This window comes from Mytilus californianus, unplaced genomic scaffold, assembly GCF_021869535.1.
Source record: "Mytilus californianus isolate M0D057914Y unplaced genomic scaffold, xbMytCali1.0.p SCAF_12, whole genome shotgun sequence".
Taxonomy (NCBI): Eukaryota; Metazoa; Mollusca; class Bivalvia; order Mytilida; family Mytilidae; genus Mytilus; species Mytilus californianus.
This window is the reverse complement of record NW_026262604.1, coordinates 21,771,091-21,793,687: the sequence shown is the minus strand read 5'-3', so window position 1 is coordinate 21,793,687 and position 22,597 is coordinate 21,771,091. Positions and strand designations below refer to the sequence as shown.

Here is a 22,597-nt window from a genome sequence, read left to right as displayed (position 1 = left end):
TTAAAGTCACAAAGATGCAAAACTGTAATACTGTATACCAAGAAGTGTCACTGAAGGTACAAAATGAAATTTATAGGTTTTTAGCTATTCCTTACATTTACAGGGAAATGTCAAATGGTTTCTCTAAGATATTTACATTAAATAGATATTTGTTTACTTTGACAGATATTCATTCCTGAAAATTATAATCGCTTAATCAAAAATGTTCAATAATTAATCAATTTTATGATTTTATTTGATAATTGGAACATCACAAAGCTGCCTGCCTGCTTACCACCATCCGATGATCCTTCACTAGATGACACACTTTCATCAAGTGACCTATATTTGTAGCCCTCAGAAATTGTACGATTACGTAGTTTCTCCTCTACATTGGGTTTGGCAAGTTCGTCTTCATTAACTAAATAGGTTGCCTCCCCTTTTCCATTACTGGTCATGTTAATTGTCTATCTGTCACATTCCCATGGCTACCAACAATAAAAATAATTCAGTTCAACAACCTATACATGATTAACTTCTGCTTGCTTAATGTTCAGTAGCTATTATATGATGCCTTTTTACATGTGTTTTTACGGGTAAAATACAAGGATCTGGGTCTTGGACCTTTCTGCTGTCAATTGGTCTAGGAACACAGTTATTGTCCTTTGATTTTCGTTGTCTACAAATATATTCTCTAGTGTGGACAGTGTATTACTTGCAATTTTGTGCATACCCCTTCTAAATCTATTGCTTCATGTTTTATGCCTCAAAAAGCAAGTACAGGGGATGAAATTACACTGTAAAAAAATTTGGGTCATGAATTTTAAAGTTATTAAGTAGTGATTTGGTCTAAATGAAAAAGTTTTAAAATTAGTAGCTGTCCAAAAGAATTCAAGAACCCTATAACTTTAACATAAAATTGTCCATATTTTGAGTAAGAGCTGATGACGTTTTCTTTAATTTTGATATAATTTGTCCCAAAAGTAGTACACCACACTGTGAAAATATAATTTTCATTTATTGTCCAAACAAAATGCACTACGAAATAACTGTGTTCTCGGGCCAATTATAAATAGTTCTCATTTTAATTCCAAAAGATCTTAATTATTTCCCTTAAATACTGAATAATTATCAAATATTACTTAGTAAAGTGTGTGAGACCTTTGAAATCTTTGTACACAAATGACCACAAATATGCCTTGAATTTTAACTTAAAGTCATATGAAACTTCAAATTAAAAAAAAAAAAGTTGAATATGTTTTATATACTTGAATGGCTAAGTTTTAAAAACAAGTTTACGAAAACTCTCTTGTAAAAGAAAATCTTTCATATTATCAAATCTTCATAAAAGTACTGCTATTGAATTATTGTCTTCTCGTACACTAACATGCCGATATTTTCCCATATGCAGTGACCTCAACCACTGTAGAGCGCCCCTAAGAACTTTGGCCACCACACAGCGCAAGTGTGAGGGGAAAACCATGATGAAAGAATGTAAACAAACGTGCACTGGAAGGTAAATAGTAATAACTGATTCTTAAAGAACACATTTAATACAACAAATCATTGAATAACTGTTAAGGAAAAGTTTAATTAACAAATGGGAAAGTATGGGAAATATAAAAAAAATATCATGGCTTTTTCAATTCACTTATATGTCACGTTTTCCACATGTGCTCTGTGTTGAATGTCACTATCCGATAAACCTCGGCAACAAACTCGAAAGTTAATTAGCTTGTGATCATCAATCACTGAATGAAATGATTATTCATCGATAATATTTTATATACTCGTAATAATTTTTTTAAAATGTGCTTAGTTTAGTATATATATAAAAAAGAAGATGTGGTATGATTGCCAATGAGACAACTCTCCACAAGAGACCAAATGACACAGAAATTAACAACTATAGGTCACTGTACGGCCTTCAACAATGAGCAAAGCCTATATCACACAGTCAGCTATAAAAGGTCCCGAAATGACAATGTAAAACAATTCAAACGAGAAAACTAACGGCCTAATTTATGTACAAAAAATGAACGAAAAACAAATATTTAACACATAAACAAACGACATGCAACCAATGAATTATACATGCATTGGTTCAATAATTTCGATAACATTAAAATTACTAGAAACTCGTTTCATATAAAGTAGCAAATTTTGTTTCTGAAATGCAATTTATTTAAAAGGCTTTTCATTTTGAAGACAGAATTGATTTTATCAGTTGGTGGCGACATTTTCTAAAAAAACTAATTCAAAAGCTAAATGAATTTGCTAAATAAGGGGAGGTAACTCTAGATTTTTAAGGTCCTAAGAACTGTATTGAGAAGATGAAATATTATTTTGCCATTTGACTGTATCTACACTGATAAAACCCAAATAGTATCTCCAAATATTTTTTAATAATTTTCCTAACTTCCCTTTTATTCATAATACCATTCATATATCAGGTTCAGATACTCTTGATATAAACAAATTATATCAAAATTCAGCTATCAGTTTAACGTAAGGGTGCTCCAATTAAACCTACAAAAAATGTATTTCAACAGTTTTTTCACCTTCGTTTATTTAAGATCCTGACAAAAGTTTCCATTCTGTGTTTATTTTGTAGATGAACCCTTATTTACTATATAGTTCCACAAATTTAAATCCATAAGAATTTTAGAAAATTCGTAAGGTTTCCGCGGAACCCAGTGTTTCGCCTACTTTTGCTGTTAATCGCAGGCTCAACAAAAATGAGAAAAAAAATTAATAAAAATATTCCTCTCTATACTATCATTTGAATGTAAGTAGCTTCTGTCCAAGTTTGGTAAAAATCCAGGATAATTTATGAATCTAATAAATGTTTTAAAAACTTAAACTGCAGACTGTATGTAATGTTGACTGGAAGTAAAAACTAAGTCCATTTATAAGTAAAATACGGAAAAAATTGAACAAAATTTTATCAAAATTTCCTTCTAGATACTAGCTTTTGATCATAAACAAGCTTCTGTCCAAGTGTGGTACAAATCCAGGATAGTTTAAGAAAGTTGTTAAAATTTTAAAAACTTTAACCACAGAGTGAATGTAATGTTAACTGGCAGAAAAACTAAGTCCATTTATAAGTAAAATATGGAAAAAATGGATTTTTTTTTTTTACAAAATTTACTTCTGGATACTATCTTAAGATCATAAACAAGCTTCTTTCCAAGTTTGGTAGAAATCCATGATAGTTTAAGAAAGTTATTAAAATTTGAAAAACTTTAACCACAGAGTGAATGTAATGTTTCCTGGCAGAAAAACTAAGTCCATTTATAAGTAAAATACGGAAAAAATGGAATTTTTTTTTACAAAATTTACTTTTGAATATAATTTTATGATCATAAACAAGCTTCTGTCCAAGTTTGGTAGAAATCCAGGATAGTTTAAGAAAGTTATTAAAATTTCAAAAACTTTAACCACAGAGTGAATATTTGTGGACGCCACCGACGACAACGACGCCGACGGAATGTAGGATCGCTATGTCTCGCTTTTTTGACAAAAGTCGAAGGCTCGACAAAAAATGGGTCTGAACCATCCTCCTAACAAGGAGTACCTCCATAAAAATCAATAAACTAATGTTTTGTTTTATTTCTCTACATTTATAGAACAATTTGACAATAGTTCATGCTAATACTGTTCATTTTGTAAGAAATGGATGCCTTGGACATATTTTAAAAGTTTACTTTTTGTGGATGTCCCATGCGACGTTCGCCTTGTTTTTACTATTTTCACTGGATACATCAACTGTTGATTTATAATGTGACAGTTTTGTGCATGTTTAAATATAACTAGCTACATTGAAAGACAGGCATAAATGCAAATTATAATAAATGGAGAATGTGTCCATGGGACAAAGGATGACCCCGCTTGCATATAATGTTATAAAGGGACATAACTAGAGAACTGTAAAAGTGATGCCATCCAAATTCAAACTTGTTTTTTGTTAATAAGCGTTGTGTATAAGTTTGGTTGAGGCAAACTGATGCCAACAAAGAGAATCGAAACAAAAAATTCAGGAATTTTTCCATATATATAAAGGGGCAATTAACTCTAGAACAGCATAAGTGACACCATCCAAAGTTAAACTTGATCTGTATTTTGTGGTAATAAGCATAGTATATAAGTTTCATAACAATTTGGGTTGAGGCAAACTTAAGTTTGAGAACGGAAACAAAAAATTTGTAAGGGTTCCGCGGAACCCAGTGTCTCGCCTACTTCTGCTGTTTATCACGGGCTCAACAAAAATGAGGAAAAACATTAATAAAAATATTACTCTCTATACTATCTTTTGATTGTAAGAAGCTTCTGTCCAAGTTTGGTAAAAATCCAGGATAGTTTATGAATCTTATAAATGTTTTAAATAAAAACTTAAACTGTTATGTAATGTTAACTGGAAGAAAAACTAAGTCCATTTATAAGTAAAATACGGAAAAAATGGAACAAAATTTTAACAAAATTTCCTTTTAGATACTAGCTTTTAATCATAAACAAGCTTCTGTCCAAGTTTGGTACAAATCCAGGATAGTTTATGAAAGTTGTTAAAATTTTAAAAACTTTAACCACAGAGTGAATGTAATGTTAACTGGCAGAAAAACTAAGTCCATTTATAAGTAAAATACGGAAAAAATGAAATTTTTTACAAAATTTACTTCTGGATACTATCTTATGATCACAAACAAGCTTCTTTCCAAGTTTGGTACAAATCCAGGATAGTTTAAGAAAGTTATTAAAATTTCAAAAACTTTAACCACAGAGTGAATGTAATGTTTCCTGGCAGAAAAACTAAGCCCATTTATAAGTAAAATACGGAAAAAATGAAATTTTTTTTTTACAAAATTTACTTCTGGATACTATCTTATGATCACAAACAAGCTTCTTTCCAAGTTTGGTACAAATCCAGGATAGTTTAAGAAAGTTATTAAAATTTCAAAAACTTTAACCACAGAGTGAATGTAATGTTTCCTGGCAGAAAAACTAAGTCCATTTATATGTAAAATACGGAAAAAATGGAATTTTTTTTTTACAAAATTTACTTTTGAATATTATCTTATGATCATAAACAAGCTTCTGTCCAAGTTTGGTAGAAATCCAGGGTAGTTTAAGAAAGTTATTAAAATTTCAAAAACTTTAACCACAGAGTGAATATTTGTGGACGCCGCCGACGACGGAATGTAGGATCGCTATGTCTCGCTTTTTCGACAAAAGTCGAAGGCTCGACAAAAATACAGCAATTTTCCATTTGTAAAGGGGCATAACTCTTGAACGGTAAAAGTGACGCCACCCAAATTCAAACGCTGCAGCGGGGGCATAAAAAATACAAATCATTTAGTCTTTAAGAAAAACTTTTCCTCTTTTTTCAAAATAGGTGGAATTTGGATACTTTGATGTTACAGTGATTTAAAATTTCATTTCTTGACTTCAGGATTTTGACTGTTATGTTGCACAAGGTGGACGTAAAAGGCAACATTTCCCGCCAAAACAACATGTCTAAATCATCCTTCGGATAAAAGTATATGGTCCTAAAAACTTGAATTTAAGGAGGCCATTATCTTGAATCAGTTCATATTTATGAATCGTGGTCTCAAATGGAAATTTTTCTCATTTTCAAGAACATCACAAGGTGGCCCAATTTTAGCTATTATTGTTGGAGTAAAAATTTATTACTTTTAACACTTCATATATTCAATGGGAATCATACCAAATTATGACATAATAATAGCTACACATGTTATCAAGACCATAAATATGATAAATTTGTAAAAACAAATCTGCTTTAAAAAAAACTATCCCTCAAAGCTATATAAATTTAAATATAAACTAGAGGCTCTCAAGAGCCTGTGTCGCTCACCTGATTCTACTTTGGTTTTGGAAATCATGTAAAAATAGATTAAAATCCTATCAGATACCCTAATAATGAGTGAGGCCAAATTTGGTTTAATATTGGTCCTGTAATTTAATAAAAAATCCTGGTGGCCATCTTGAACAGTAAATCGGCAACAAAGTAGCAACACTTAATCAGCACCTCATAAGAAACATTTATGCCATGTTTTGGTTTCATTCCATTCAGTGCACCTCTAGAAGAAGCATTTGTATGTATTTCCCATAGGGTCTTATGCTAAAGGAAGTCCCCCCATGGGGGCCATCATGGATGAAGGATCAGCTTCAAAGTAACAAAACTTAGTCAGCACCTCATAAGGAACATTCATGCCATGTTTGGTTTCAATCCATTCAGTATGTGGTTCTCTAAAAGAAGACATTTGTATTTATTGTCCATAGGGTCCTTTGTTAAACATTGTCCCTATCTGGCAGCCATCATGGATGAAGGATCAGCTTCAAAGTAACAACACTTGGTCAGCACCTTAAAAGGAACGTGCATGCCATGTTTGGTTTCATTCCATTCAATGGTTCTCTAAAAGAAAACATTTGTACGTATTTCTCATAGGGTCCTATGTTAAACTAAGTCCTCTGCTGGCGGCCATCTTAGATTATGGATCAGCTTCATAGTAACAACACTTGGTCAGCACCTCATAAGGAACATTCATGCCATGTTTGGTTTCATTGCATTCAGTGGTTCTCTAAAAGAAGACATTTGTATGTATTTCCCATAGGGTCCTATGTTAAACTAAGTCCCCCGCTGGCTTCCATCTTGGATGATGGATCAGCTTCAAAGTAACAACACTTGGTCAGCACCTCATAAGGAACAGTCTTGCCATGTTTGGTTTCATTCCATTCAGTGGTTCTCTAAAAGAAGACGTTTGTATGTATTTCCCATAGGGTCCCATGTTAAACTAAGTCCCCCGCTGGCGGCCATCTTGGATAATGGATCAACTTCAAAGTAACAACACTCAGTCAGCACCTCATAAGGAACATTCATGCCATGTTTGGTTTCATTCCATTCAGTGGTTCTCTAAAAGAAGACATTTGTATGTATTTCTCATAGGGTCCCAAGTTAAACTAAGTACCCTGCAGGCGGCCATCTTGGATTATGGATCGGCTTCAAAGTAACAACACTCGGTCAGCACCTCATAAGGAACATTCATGCCATGTTTGGTTTCATTCCATTCAGTGGTTCTCTAAAAGAAGACATTTGTATGTATTTCTCATAGGGTCCCATGTTTAACTAAGTCACCCGCTGGCGGCCATCTTGGATTATGGATCGGTTTCAAAGTAACAATACTCGGTCAGCACCTCATAAGGAACATTCATGCCATGTTTGGTTTCATTCCATTCAGTGGTTCTCTAAAAGAAGACATTTGTATGTATTTCCCATAGGGTCCAATGTTAAACTAAGTCCCCGGCTGGCGGCCATCTTGGATTATGGATCGGCTTCAAAGTAACAACACTCGGTCAGCACCTCATAAGGAACATTCATACCATGTTTGGTTTAATTCCATTCAGTGGTTCTCTAAAAGAAGACATTTGTATGTATTTCCCATAGGGTCCTATGTTAAACTAAGTCCCCCGCTGGCGGCCATCTTGGATGATGGATCGGCTACAAAGTAACAACACTTGGTCAGCACCTCATAAGGAACATTCATGCCATGTTTGGTTTCATTCCATTCAGTGGTTCTCTAGAAGAAGTTCAAAATGTAAAAAGTTAACGTCGACGACGGATGACGCCGGACGACGGACGCCAAGTGATGAGAAAAGCTCACTTGACCCTTCGGGCCAGGTGAGCTAATAAAAAGGAGATGTGTTGTATATATGTCAATGAGACAACAACTGAACAAAACAAAAAGACAAATAAAAGACATAAATATATAATATTAATATCGAAGACATAAAGTTTGGATAGATTCCTCTTGATTTCATTTGCTTTTCATTAGTTTTTGTATAAATACAGTAAAAATTGGACATTCAGGCAGTTCATTTTCTCATGTGAATTAGTTTATACTTGTCATTTCTGTACCATTTAGTTAAATTCTATGTCATTTGGTTTTTAGTGAAGTGGAAGTTTTTCTCATTGGAAATCATACCACATCCTCTTATTTTTATATTCAAATCAGAGCCATAACAAACAAACACGTCAATATATGTAAAGTATAGGTATAAAATTATTTATATTACATATGTATGACTTGATAAAAATCTTCACAACAGGATTCAGACCTTCAGGCAAAACATCTACATGTAATTAACAGTGAATAGGTTCCCCATCTCTGATATTACCGGATTTTATTTATGATATATGAAATTATTGGATTATTTTTTTAAGAAATGTTTTATTCCTTAACTTTAATGAAAAGCATCAAATATTTTTATATATAATTAGTTACCTTTTGAAGTGCTAAAATTTATTTTAGTTTTCAAGAGAAATATTATTTGTTTATATGTTTAAACTTAAATTCATTTAATCATCAAACATTTTGATAAGGGAATCAGTTTCCTTGGTTCCTTGGTTGTTGCACTAGGTAATTTCACAATACACTAAGTTAAATTAGAGAGCTCTCTATATTATGCATGAGGAAGATATATTTGTTAAAATTTAAATAATTTTCTAACATACTGTAGATTAATTTTTTTTATTGGGGTACAAAATTTCGTGGTTTTCGTGGGTATAGCTGAACAACGAATTTAAGTGTTCAAATTTCCTAGGGTTTTGTGTATGCAGACTTTGGAACAACCACGAAATCAAGTATCCACAAATAAACAAATGTTCTGCAATCCACGAAAATTGATACCCAAGAAAAAATAAATGAATTCAAAGTAATTGTAAACTACAATAAAGCAGAGTACAAAAGTGACATAACTCGACTTATGCTGTAACTCAAAAATATTTTGCAATGTTTTTATTATTGTGAAAAATGCAATGGAATAGGTCGTGCAAAAATAAAAATTTGCATTTTACATTTTTGCAACTTTATTCTTTGCGGCATTTAGTAAGTTGGTATGTGCTTTTTCATTTTCAAATAATTTAGCCTCAAGCATCACTGAAGAGAAGTCTTCAAATGCACATCTGCTGCAGTTAAACAATCAGAACCTTTAAATTTATACCTAAACATTAAAGTATGTTTTATTTTGTCAATTAACTTGTCAGTCTTGTGTTGAATTATGATTTTTACACCCCTCCCAACTCTCGAGTTCCCTCCAAATATTATACTTTCACTTAAAAATACGAAAAATTTTAATTTTTAAATATTGAATATAACAAATAACTTACATTGTATTAATATTGACAGCTGTTAAAGGACCAGAGTTTGACAAGGATATATCATTTACAGTTCCTAGAATTACCTGGTGTTAGAATCTATACATATCATATATGTAATTAATGACAAATATTTGTACAAGGACAATAACAAAAACATTTGTAGATTTGGTATCTTAAAGGGGCACTAGCTACGAGATATATAAAAAATCTGAAATATGATTTTTTTTTGTTCAATCATTAATGAAAGTGAAATAGTGAAATAATAAAATCGCTTTTAGCAGCCAGTCTGGTTCAATTTTGTCAAAATAAGCTAAGAAACATTGATGATGAATTTTTCACTTGCAAGTGAATAATTCAACCCCATTGAATCTGTATTCATGTGAACTTCAATTTAACCCTTTAGCTAGAAATGGATAAAGCATGAATCGTGCGTGTTAAGTTATTTAATTGAAAAGAATGTAAACATTGAAAGTGAAACAAAGGTAAATCATTTGATTGACTGATTCGATCCACAAAAAATCATTTGTATACAGGTATTATAAAATGATTAATATATATTTTTAATCTTTAAAATGAAATTAAACATAGAAAAATCTAATTGCCTGATTTCGATATCTATTTATATCTATATTTATGTTTATATCGCTTATATGGTCATCGGAGGTCGTCAGAGATCAACTCGATAGTTAATTAGATGGCATCTAGACTAATATACACAGAAATGAAGCTACATATAATTGAGCCCATGTCCTGTAAATTGTTTATTTTAGACTTTTTATAATTTGGATAAATGTTTTACATTGTTATAAATCAAATATGAGAATTTGAGTCAAATCGGTGAACACGAATTTGACAGCTAGTGCCCCTTTAAAAAACAGAAGTTCACCTTTATAAATTTCCATTTATTCTCTCCTCATAAACATGGATGATGTATTTCATGGTCAAACAAATTATTCTTTCATCATGGGAACTGTATTAATCTAATCATATATAGTAATTGGCCACATTTAGGAATAATTGTTTTGAAATGTCACAAACATGTATTGACAATTACAATCCCACCCAAAATAGGCCAGTTATGATAACATTTTACAATGATACTAGTACTGATAAAATAATTTTGTATTTTGTCATACCAGGGCTCATAATATTACTGGCAAACATGTTCCATTAGGTTACAAAGTAATTATTGTGGATTCATTTTTATTTGTGGGATATAAATATTCGTGGATTTTGTGGGTACAAGCGAACCATGAATTTAATTGTTTAACAAAGTATAAATATTTTATAGGCTTGTTTGCAGTCGCGTAAAGCCATAAAATCATATACATGTATCCACCAAAAATGTAAGTTTTCTGTACTACACGAAATTGGTACCTAAGGGAATAAATGAATCCAGAGTGTTAAGCATAATGAACAAACTTATATCTATGTTGAAAGCATATGTTTTCACATTTTCATAGACTCTCTGAATGGGAATAGGGTACCCAACTTGATGATGGTAAACTTTTTTGGTGAAAATAACTGTTTTTCTCATTGTTGAAGGTCGTACGGTTGCCTATAATTGCTTACATCCACTTCATTTAAACTTTGGTAGATAGCTGTCTCATTGGCAATCATACCACATATCCTTATTTTCATATTCAGAGACAAATTTTATCTCAGTTTAATGCTAAAGGTAGCTCAAAAATACAATGTGTCAAAAACACCAATGGTAACAAAAAGAGGGACTTTTAACAATTGACAATAAAAGACCTTCCTGTACAGAAATAATAAAGTAATTTTTTTTCTTTAACCAATATAACCCAGACGGATCTTAGCAATCAGTCTTGAATATATTTTTCAACCAAAACTGCGATTAGCATGATAAGAGAAAAAGATAAGCATGCCCCTAAATTTTAACTCAAAATTTCCATAGTTGTTTAGTTATAATCTTTCATAGTGTGGCAGGTTCAGCACCTAGACTGGAAATGTTAAGTCTTTTCTCTGTCTATTGTTTTCCACTTACACTAAGTTTTATGGAATTATATGAAAAATAAAAATGTTGACGATCATTATATCGTCAAGTTTTAAATACACACAAAATGACGATATATGTGCCCTATAAGCATTGAATGCATTGTTTAATATTTACTTTGACGCTTTCATAATTCTGATGTATTATTGTTTTAGTAATCATAAATCAAATTTGAAAGTTTGAGTCTATTCCGTGGAAATAAATTTGGCAGCTAATGCTTCATATCACATCAAGTTTCAAGTTGATTTGACATAAAATGATGGTATATGTACTAGGTTACGTTAAACCAAACTTTTATCTGATAAAGAGGGAAACAAGGATCTTATAACATTCTGCCCCCTATTTTTTGGGAGGAGACGAGGATCTTGACTTATTTCAGGCACTTAAGTATTGTTGGGATTGATTGTGGGTTATATTGATTGATTGCTATTTCGTGGCGGTCAGTTTTTATTGGTGGAGGAAGCTTGAGTGCCCGGAGAGAACCACTGACCTTCAGCAGGAAAACTGACAATCCTATAGTCAATTAAGATAGGAGTCGAGTGCATCTGCCATGTGCGGGATTGGAACTCACTGTGAACCTCAGTGTTGACTGGTTAGTAATACAGTAGTTTGACGACTTAGACCACTCGGCCACCCAGGCCCCTGATTGTGGGTTATAGGGTGTGAGTATTTAATATGACAAAACAAATTACTTTCATAAGTAACAAAACATATATTAAACTGAAGTCCTCCATATTTTGAAATAGAGATGCAAAGTTACTCTGGATTAATTTATTTTTGGTGGATATAAATTTTAGTTGATTGTGGAACAAGAATGTGTCCATAGTACACAGATGCCCCACTCACACTATTATTTTTCTATGTTTAGTGGACCGTGAAATTTGGTTCAAAACTCTAATTTGGCATTAACATTAGAAAGATCATATCATAGGGAACATGTGTACTAAGTGTCAAGTTGATTGGACTTCAACTTCATCAAAAACTACATTGACCAAAAACTTTAACCTGAAGCGGGACAGATGAACAAACGGACTTACAGACAGACAAAGGGATGCACAGACCACAAAACATAATGCCCCTAGGTGGGGCATAAAAACAATATTTTCATGGATTTTTCCAAAATCTACATACAAACCAATAGGATATTATTAGTTGTCTTGGTGTAATCAGGGGTGTAAAGAATTTTACACCGGTGTTGGAAAATTCATACACCCTGAGGCGCAGCAAGATAACAAATTTATTTCTTATTAAGTTGCAAATCCTTAAGTCGCCTTCATAGCAAACGTAGATAAATGAATTACCTCCCTTTTACTGACTACGAACGTTACCAAAACAATGCATTGAAACAAAATATTCTGCTTAATGTTCTTAATACAAAAATGAACAGATTACACAAATTATTGTTGATAATAATGGAAATTTATTTAAAGGCATTAAATCATATTTCGGTGTGTAATTAAATATTTATTATTTATCCCCGGCTAAACTAGGGTGGGGTGTTATTTACACCCTGGTAATCAACCAATCAGATTACAGGATTCATGCCTCATAAGAAATAATTGTAACTCTTTGAACAATTAAATTCATGGTTCACTTTTACCATCCAAATCCAAGAAATCAGTACACCACCTATAATAAAATTGAGAATGGAAATGGGGAATGTGTCAAAGAGACAATAACCCGACCAAAGAGCAGAAAACAGCCGGAGGCCACCAATGGGTCTCCAACACAGCGAGAAAATCCCACACCCGGAGGCAGGCTTCAACTGGCCCCTAAATAAAAATGTGTACTAGTTCTAGAAAATGGATGTCATACTAAACTCCAAAACATATAAATGAATTAAAATTAAAAAAAACATACAAGACTAACAAAGGCCAGAGGCTCCTGACTTGGGACAGGCGCAAAAATGTGGCGGGGTTAAACATGTTTTGTGAGATCTCAACCCTCCCCTATACCTCTAGCCAATGTAGAACAAACAAACACACAGCAATACGCACAGTAAAATTCAGTTTAAAAGAAGTCCGAGTCCAATGAATCCACAGTAACTCTCTATCATCAATAAATTGCACAATCTAATGTGCCTTGATTTAAGGGCTGAAATCAAATTAGGTATTTCTTACATATATATATAACAATATGAAATTTTAACTTTAAATGTATAAAATAAAAATTAAAACTTATCTTATTTTTCTTCAAAGTTTTGTAAATGTATATACATATGATTGTACCAAAATGCATTGGAAATATAAAAACATTCATACTTCTTCAACTGTGTAACCATTATTAAATATTTCCTTGAAAAGTTCATCACATGTTTTAATTTTTCATATGTTCATCTATTCTAAAACTTTTATTAAATTTTATTACATCAATTTTACAAAAGCAACTTTATAAAACTTTAAGTACACATTACCAAAATTGATTAAATCCCAAACATGGTACACTCTGGACAATAAGTTCACAAAATATATATATTACAACACATACAAAAGTAGTGAATGGTGTGTATTTAAATTTGTGGTCATTCAACCATGCAATATTTATCAAATAGGTAAATAGTCATGTGTAAATGTGTTTCTATAACCAATTATGAGGTAAAATAAGGGTAATTAAACTTTCTGAACCATAAAATTATTCATTGATGCAAAACATTTCTGGTCCATCATTCTTGTAAAATTGTTACGAAACAATTTCTGTTACCAGTATGTATACTATTTATATCACACTTAATAAAAATGAAGCTTTCTTTGTAATTTAAAAAATATGTTTGCTCTAAAAATTAATTATTTATTTACTTAAAACAGAATTATTCCCCCCCCTTATTATCTGCATCGGCAAATTGTTACTTAAACTTCCTTAAAAGCATTCAGTATGTCGTGACTTAAAGAAAGTGTTGGTATAAGGGGGGAGAGAAATATGGGTAAACATTGTCATTGAGACAGCTACCAAACAACCAAATTCATTACAAATAGATATCATTTAGTACTAATACTGTATATATAAAACAATTTACGGTAGACCAAAAAGAAAGTATACACTTAGTTGAGCAATAGCAGATAGTGGTATACATTCAAATATAGCTTCTCACAAATATTGAAAAATTTATCGTTGGCTTTAAACATTTTGGTTAGATCATTCTGACATTGGTAGATCCAGAAAAAAACCCACTTTAATTGGATACTCCACCATGTCCACTATTATAAGTATTATTTTCACTCATCAGAAGTTCAGCCTACAAAGGTTAATAATCATGAACATATGTTATTAAAAGAGAACACCATTTAACTCTGAATGGGAGGGTGTGTGAGCTATTATAATATTCAGATTCCCAACTTTTAAGAAATTTAAATTTTATTCAGCAGAAGGGAAAAAAAAAAAACTTCTGACAGTTTTTACAATTAAATTTAATGTTGTAAGTCTTCAAAATTTGTTTAACTTTGAGCGACAAAAGATAAATAATTTGATGCTTGCTTGGTACATTTTTTTTCGATAGAATGACAAAAAAAAAAACCTGTAACCACCCTCTCAAAGTTAAATGATCATTCCCCAAGGCTTGTTCAAAATCAAATGATGATCTTTTATTAACAGTAGTAGTACAACTTGATGTGACAGTTTATCCATAGAACAGAATAAAAAAATATATAAAGCCTTAAATTTATATAATAAGGATCTTATGAATGGTGAAATAAAAAAAAAAGACGGACGGACGAACGAATGGACACACAGACTGAAAAACATAATGCCCTAGGTGGGATATGAAAAGACAGAATCAAGCAAATAATTGCAAAAACAGTAAAAATATCATTATCTATAACTTATATTAGAATTGCACCAAAGTTTTCAAGTATTGGTATATGGGAGACAACTCTAGTCCATTGTTACTATGCAGACTCATAAACTTGAGAAGACTTTTTTGTTGAATAAACTGAATGTGATTATCTTCCTTTTTAATACTGGTTATTTCAAGCATTACTGTCAAGTTTTGTCAATATCAGTTCAATAGTTTGAGAAAAATCTAGTATAATGTAAGACAACATCTACAGTGATTCGAGCGAAAAATCCAAATCAAGCCGCATCATGATAGAATATCGTGTGGAACAATAAATGATCAAATATTCCCCATCTGCCTACAAACAGTTGAATAATACATTTGCCTACGAACAGTTGAATATGATACAAAAGATGACTCTAGGATGATAAATACCACTAATGGACCACTTCGCCTTCATTATAAGGTCCTTTTTGGTCCATTTATACCTCTCTCATTTCCTCAAAATTTCAACTTTTTAGGCCAATAAATCAAAATTTTAGGGTAACTATCACACATTTATGCAAGAAATGTGATGAGTGAGTAATTGAAGTATTCAAGCTGAATGAACTATCTATATGACTCCATGGAGGTTTCAATAAGTCCTTACGTAAAACCTAAATTTATGCCGCACTCCAGACGGAGACATAAAGTACTTCCCTTTAGAGACTAATTTGTTGTTACTGCATAAAAATAATTTCATTTACTTATAACTGTATATCTATTAAAGTATTACTTAGGAAAAAGTTTTCGATTATAGCAAAATATAAGAAATAAGGAGAAAAAGTCAGAAAAAGCTCCCCAAAACACTGAGTATGGCTTGCTCTTTCTACTAATATTCGTGGTAGAGTCGTATTTCAAGGTAATTTTCTCTTAAAATGTGTTTTTGAGACTCAATCCACTCAGAATATTTCATTTTTAGCAATATTTCACTGAAATAGCATGAAATTTTAACAAATGAGAGTATAGTACAAGGTCAAAGGTGTATGTGCAGCTTCCCATAATAGGTGTAATACCACCATTGTTTTTCCCCTATTAGTCTTTGTTAAATTTGCACTTTTCAAAAAATTGTGCAGAATTTATCTTTGTTTCAAATAAAGAAATACTTGGCATGCCGTATGAGTAAAGTTTTATCCTGTCCAGTACTTACAGACAAAATTTCACATAACATTTCATTGCATATAAGATAATAACCATCACTAGAAGTTAACCAATCAAATTTTCACACCTTTATTTCCTGTTTACAAGCTTTAGTAACCATGTAACCTCAAGTTTCCAAAATATTTAATAGAAACACCAAATAAAAAAAGAACAGTGCTTTCAAACACCCAAGATATATGTTTATGACTCAGAAATTTTTTACTGCAATGAAATGTAGGATTAATTTCCTACAACTGTCAAATTCAAGGGAATATTTTTTTTCGACCCTTTTTTGTATCCAACCGGATGTGACATACTATGATTTGGTGGTATTACACCTTGATCAATAGTGAGGATAAATAAATAGTTGTAATGTCATATTTGTTTTTGCTTCTTATTCTATAACTGATGTAGAGCCTTATCATTTACATACATGTAGCTTTAAACATCACTGGCTTCTCAAACTTTTTAATTGTTTTTGGGCTATAGGTGTAAATTATACAATATTTTTTTAGGATGGTCAAATCTCCAACAATGGAAAAAAATCTTCAAGTTTAAGCACATTAACTGCAAATTCCAAAAAAGAAAAGGAAATGTCTGTCAAAATGAACAAATAAATAAAAATAACTCAACTATTATTTGAATGATAATCTGTGAATGTTTTAATGAATAATAATGTTAAATGAAGCAAGACAACCAATTATTGGATATGATTGTTTCCATTTAAGGTAGAAATGATCAAAACAAATTAAAACAAGAGTGCACAGGCTGAAATGTCTTGCCTGCTTTGCTGACTATTGATTTTATGCTGATAGTTCTAAACATAAAGTTTTACTACAAGTATCACATAAACTTAACAAGATCAAAGTAAATGAGGTCAAGGTCAGACAAACCAAGCCAGAAATACATGTACACCTTAAAATCATTCCATACACCAAATATAGTTGACCTATTGCTTATAGTATACAAGAAACAGACCAAATCATGAAAACTTTATATTGAGCAAAGAACAATGAAAATGAGGTCACGGTCAGATGAACCCTGCCAGACAGACATGTACCGGTACACTTACAATCATTCTATGCTTTAAATATTTTTGACCTATTGCACATAGTATCTAAGAAACAAACATAACCTGGATCAATGAACGATGAAAATGAAGTCAATGTCAGATGAATTACAATCATTCCATTCACCAAATATAGTTGACCTATTGCTCATGGTTTAAGAAAAACAGACCAAAACACAAAAACTTAACATTGAGCAATGAACCATAAAAATTCGTAAGGGTTCCATGGAACCCAGTGTCTCGCCTACTTTTGCTGTTGTCTATGTTTTCAGTGTGATAGGGGAATGTACATAATAGATTTACAGTTAATGAAATAAAACGTTTGAAATGTATGAAAAAAGTTATGCTTGTAAAAAATGAATACAGTATGCAATCAAATCTATAGAGTTATAAAAGAGTTGAAACATAAATTTATTGAATGAACAAATGATAAAAAAGATAATTTTTACATTGCTTGATGATTTATCCCTTAATTCAGACGACAACGGAATGTAGGATCTCTATGTCTCGCTTTTGTGACAAAAGTCGAAGGTTCAACAAAAATGGGGAAAAAAATTATTAAAAATTTTCCTCTAGATACTATCTTTTGATTGTAAGAAGCTTCTGTCCAAGTTTGGTAAAAATCCAGGAGGTTTATGAATCAAATTAATGTTTAAAAAATTTTTAACTGCAGACTGTATGTAAAGTTAACTGGAAGAAAAACTAAGTCCATTTATAAGTAACACAGAAAAACCAAGGATAGATTTAGCCTGCTTGATTGTTGATTATGCCGAGCAGAAAGCTATTCTTATTGAAAAAATCTACCTTTTAGACTTTAAGCATCTTTATTAGCTTTTGTATTCCAAATTAGCTGTCCGTCGCTATTTTTCGCAGTTTTCAGTAATTATCGTCATTCCAGTTGGCAAATTAGACCTTTTCCTGTAATTTCTTTGATACCATCAGATAATGACGGCCCTTTAACACATCGATTTAATTAAGAAGAGCTCGCGATTGTTAACGTTGTTCTAAAGTTATATAACATAATCAATAATATATACATTTAAATAATGCAATTAAAATGAAGTTTCAAATAGGAAAATATGATAATTATTACATCTGTCGCTTAATTACAATACCTTTTTGAACTTCCTTTAATTAATTCAAGAAATTGACATTCTGTATCAATTGGACATGTTTGGGTTCAACTGCACACATGTACGATTTTTCAATTATTGTCACTTGCCAATCATCCATAATTTTAACATCAAAGGATACCTTTATCAGTAGGCAAGGCTTAAAATATCAATCTACAATTAGGCATACTAAAACAGCATAACAATAGACGAAAAATATTGAAAGTGATTAATTGTTGGTTGCTTGAAGTCCCCAGTGGCAAATATTTCATGCATGCCCAAGACGAGAACAAACAATAGTTAGGTCCTCTAATAGAGGCCGTCCGAAATGAAGATGGGTATCAGCTTCCACTGTATATTGGATAGGGACAGAAATTTTGCCTTGAAACAAGCCACCTAGGGAACCCTCAAAGAGTGGTTGCAAAGGTTCAAACGAGAATGGCACTCTACACAAGGCATTTGATTTAATGTCCCCATTCTGAATCGACATTGCTGAGTACTTCTTTTTTTTTCGAAAAATTGTTAAAAATTGACTTTAAAGGGCAACAACTCCTTAAGGGGTCAATTGACAATTTTTGTCATGTTGACTTATTTGTAGATCTAATTTGCTGAACATTATTATTGCTGTTTACAGTTTATCTCTATCTATAATAATATTCAAGATAATAACCAAAAACTGCAAAATTTCCTTAAAATTACCAATTCAGGGGCAGCAACCCAACAATGGGTTGTCTGATTCATCTGACAATTTCAGGGCAGATAGATCTTAGCCTGCTAGACATTTTTACCCATTGTCAGATTTGCTCTAAATGCTTTGGTTTCAGAGATATCAGCCAAAATCTACATTTTACCCCTATGTTCTATTTTTAGCCATGGCAGCCATCTTGGTTAGTGGGCCAGGTCATCGGACACATTTTTTAAACTAGATACCCCAATGATGATTTTGGCCAAGTTTGGTTAACTTTGGCTCAGTAGTTTCAGAGGAGAAGATTTTTGTAAAAGTTAACAATGGACGACGACGACGGACGAAGGACGCCAAGTTATGAGAAAAGCTCACTTAGGTTTAATTTGGCCCAATAGTCTATTCTGTAAACCCCATCTAGACCCTCACTATACTATTTTTTGTCTTTTTTAGTTTCACATGGATAAAACCACGCATATAGAGACTTGTCAACAAAATTTAGACAACTTATTTTGTTGTATAACGAGGATAATTTGATTTCCGAATGTTTATTTTTTATGTGCACTAAGGAGTCCTTAGCTGAGTGTTTAGACGTACCGGTTTATTTATTTGTACCACTGATTTTTATATCATTTGCTCTGTACTAAATTCCAATATTTATAGCACAACACTCTTCAGCATTCGTGAGATTTGTTTATGAATATTTCCCGAAAACACTGTTCTTTCTAAAAATAATAAAACCATAATACAAGAATCCCCAGTTCCCTAAGTGACCCTCTGAAACACTATACCCGGATAGTCAAAACTATGTCAATTTTTTTTTTTTCTTGAGAGATATTACACTTTTCCATGATTTATGTAAACATATGCCCTGGGAACACTAAAAAAAAATAGATATCAAATTTCTCTGAGTGTTCAAAATTATAAAAACTTGGAACATTTATGAAGTTAACGTTGAATGTGTCTTAAGAAAATTAATGTAAACACATTTTTTATTTGTACAAAAAACACAAAGGCAATCAAAAACGTGCGTGCCCCATGAAGGTCAGCATGGCTCAACTCGGAGGTGGCGGATTTAGAGGGGCAGGGTGCCCAGGTCCAGCCTTGTGAAGCTACATGTATGACAAATTCAGACTTTTTACTTGTTCCACTCCAAACGTTGTCTAGTTTGCACAATAAAACAGGTTTATATAATCCATTTTCCAAGCTGTTTACGTAATATAGCACTGAAATTTCATCATACCTAGGCCAGTGACTTAAGGAAAGGCAGTGACCATGGGCCATAGGAACATTGTAGGTGAAAATAATATGATTGAAAGAATCTTTCAGAAATACCCCACTGTGACTTTAAAGATTATGTTAAAAATGCTGGAAATGGCTTATTGCGGGAATTTTCCCCCAACCACTGCTAGGCTAGACCTTAGAGAATGGGTCATAAATATGAAAAAAGCCGGTAAAGGTTAAACCTAGGATGCCATCTAATAAACATGTCAATGCTGTATCACAGGTGTCCTTGTGGAATGAAATTTTAAAGTATTGGTGCATGGTCAAGTGGATAACTCAAGATAATTAATGGCTATTCTTTTAGTTAATCCTATGGATATTATGACTGAATTTTTTTCATCAAATAATGAAGGATTATTCAGATATATTTATAGGGCGTGACCACATTCCTATTTCCTGGTCACCCTTGTCGTTACAGATGATTGAAGATTAAGATAAATCGAGATTTCCGTCAGAAGTTGTGTTGCTATTTTTTTTTATTTTTTCGTACAACCCAGTTATGTCTTACAACCCATTCGAAAGTCCACCTGCTCCCCCTGAAATATAGGTTTATGATTTATCTCATTACAAATATAAACACAAGAATATACATTTATCCAAAGTTTTTTTTCTGAATTGTCATTTGAAATGTTCCTATACTGCAAAATTGTCAGGCAATTTTATAATGAGTATAATATATGTTGAAATTCTATAGTACATGTAAGAAAGAAGTCATTTGCTGAGCATCATTTATGACTTCGTAATCACAGATGACATGTAATTAACACCTACTTACAAAAAGTAACACAAACAGCCTAATATTCACACAAGAGTGCACACGCTGAAATGTCTCGCCTTCTTTACTAACCATAGATTTTATGTTGATAGTCCTAAATACAAAGCTTTACTACAAGTAACACATAAACTTAACATGATCCAAGAAAATGAGGTCAAGTTCAGATAAACCAAAAGAGAAATACATGTACACCTTACAATCATTCAATAAACCAAACATAGTAGTGACCTATTGCTTATTGTTTCTAAGAAACAGTCTTAAACAAGAAAATGTAACATTGACCAATGTTCAACCATGAAAATGAGGTCAAGGTCAGATGAACCATGCCAGACAGACATGTACACCTTACAATCAATTTAGGCATTAAATACAGTTGACCTATTGCTTATAGTATCTAAGAAACAAACTTAACCATGAAAACTTAACATTGACCAATGAACCATGAAAATGAGGTCAAGGTCAGATGATACCTGCCAGACAGACATATACACCTTACAATCCTTCCATACATCAAATATAGTTGATCTATTGCTTATAGTTGAAGAAAAACAGACCAAAACAAAAAAACTTAACACTGAGAAATGAACTGTGAAAATGAGGTCAAGGTCAAATAAAACCTGTGAGACTGACATGTACATCATAAAATATTTCCATACACAATTTATAGTTGACCTATTGCATATAGTATTAGAAAAAAAAGACCAAAACTCAAAAACTTAACTTTGACCACTGAACCAGGAAAATGAGGTCAAGGTCAGATGACACCTACCAGTTGGACATGTACACCTTACAATCATTCCATATACCCAATATAGTAGACCTACTGCTTATAGTATCTGATATATGGACTTGACCACGAAAACTTAACCTTGTTCACTGATCCATGAAATGAGGTCGAGGTCAAATGAAAATTGTCTGACAGGCATGAGGACCTTGCAAGGTACGCACATACTAAATATAGTTATCCTATTACCCATAATAAGAAAGAAATTAACATTACAAAAAATGTTGACTTTTTTTTCAAGTGGTCACTGAACCATGAAAATGAGGTCAAGGACAATGGACATATGACAAACGGAAACTTCGTAACATAAGGCATCTACATGTATATACAAAGTATGAAGCATCCAGGTCTTCTAGCTTCTAAAATATAAAGCTTTTAAGAAGTTAGCTAACGCTGCCGCCGCCGTAGCCGAAACACTATCCCTATGTCTAGCTTTTTGCGACAAAAGTCGCAGGCTCGACAAAAACTACAAAGGAAACCTTGGAGTAGTCCAGTCAAAAATATTTGATCTTGTGCGTACATACCACAAAATACGCACCTGCAATCAAGAAAATTCCAATTAGATAAGTACACTTTTAAAATCTGTTTTGCAACCTAAGTCGATTCACCCTATTGTCAATCCATAGATATGACAATCAATTTATTACTCCGTTAATGATTGACATTTAGATCGATATTTAGCCTCGCCTACTGATAAAGGTATCCTTTGATGTTTATAAAATTAAGGATAATTAAAATATCGTACAAGTGTGCAGTTGAACCCAAACATATC

The 22,597-nt window shown here is 32.2% G+C and overlaps 1 protein-coding gene across 7 annotated transcripts in view; it reads right to left on the bottom strand.

The window, feature by feature from the left end:
- Positions 1-22,597, bottom strand: part of LOC127721545 (endothelin-converting enzyme homolog) — a 66,637-nt gene that overhangs the window by 32,836 nt on the left and 11,204 nt on the right. For 2 of the 7 annotated variants that reach the window (XM_052228309.1, XM_052228312.1), the window contains one exon: positions 275-467. The exons of 2 other annotated variants lie outside the window; for them this stretch is intronic. In XM_052228309.1, coding sequence (XP_052084269.1) covers positions 275-437 — 163 coding nt within the window. In that variant the 5' untranslated portion in view covers positions 438-467. Of the gene's footprint in view, positions 1-274; positions 468-9,163; positions 9,228-10,040; positions 10,062-13,584; positions 13,712-22,597 lie in introns of those variants that run through there. 3 more of the 7 variants (XM_052228308.1, XM_052228311.1, XM_052228310.1) reach the window with 3 other exon arrangements.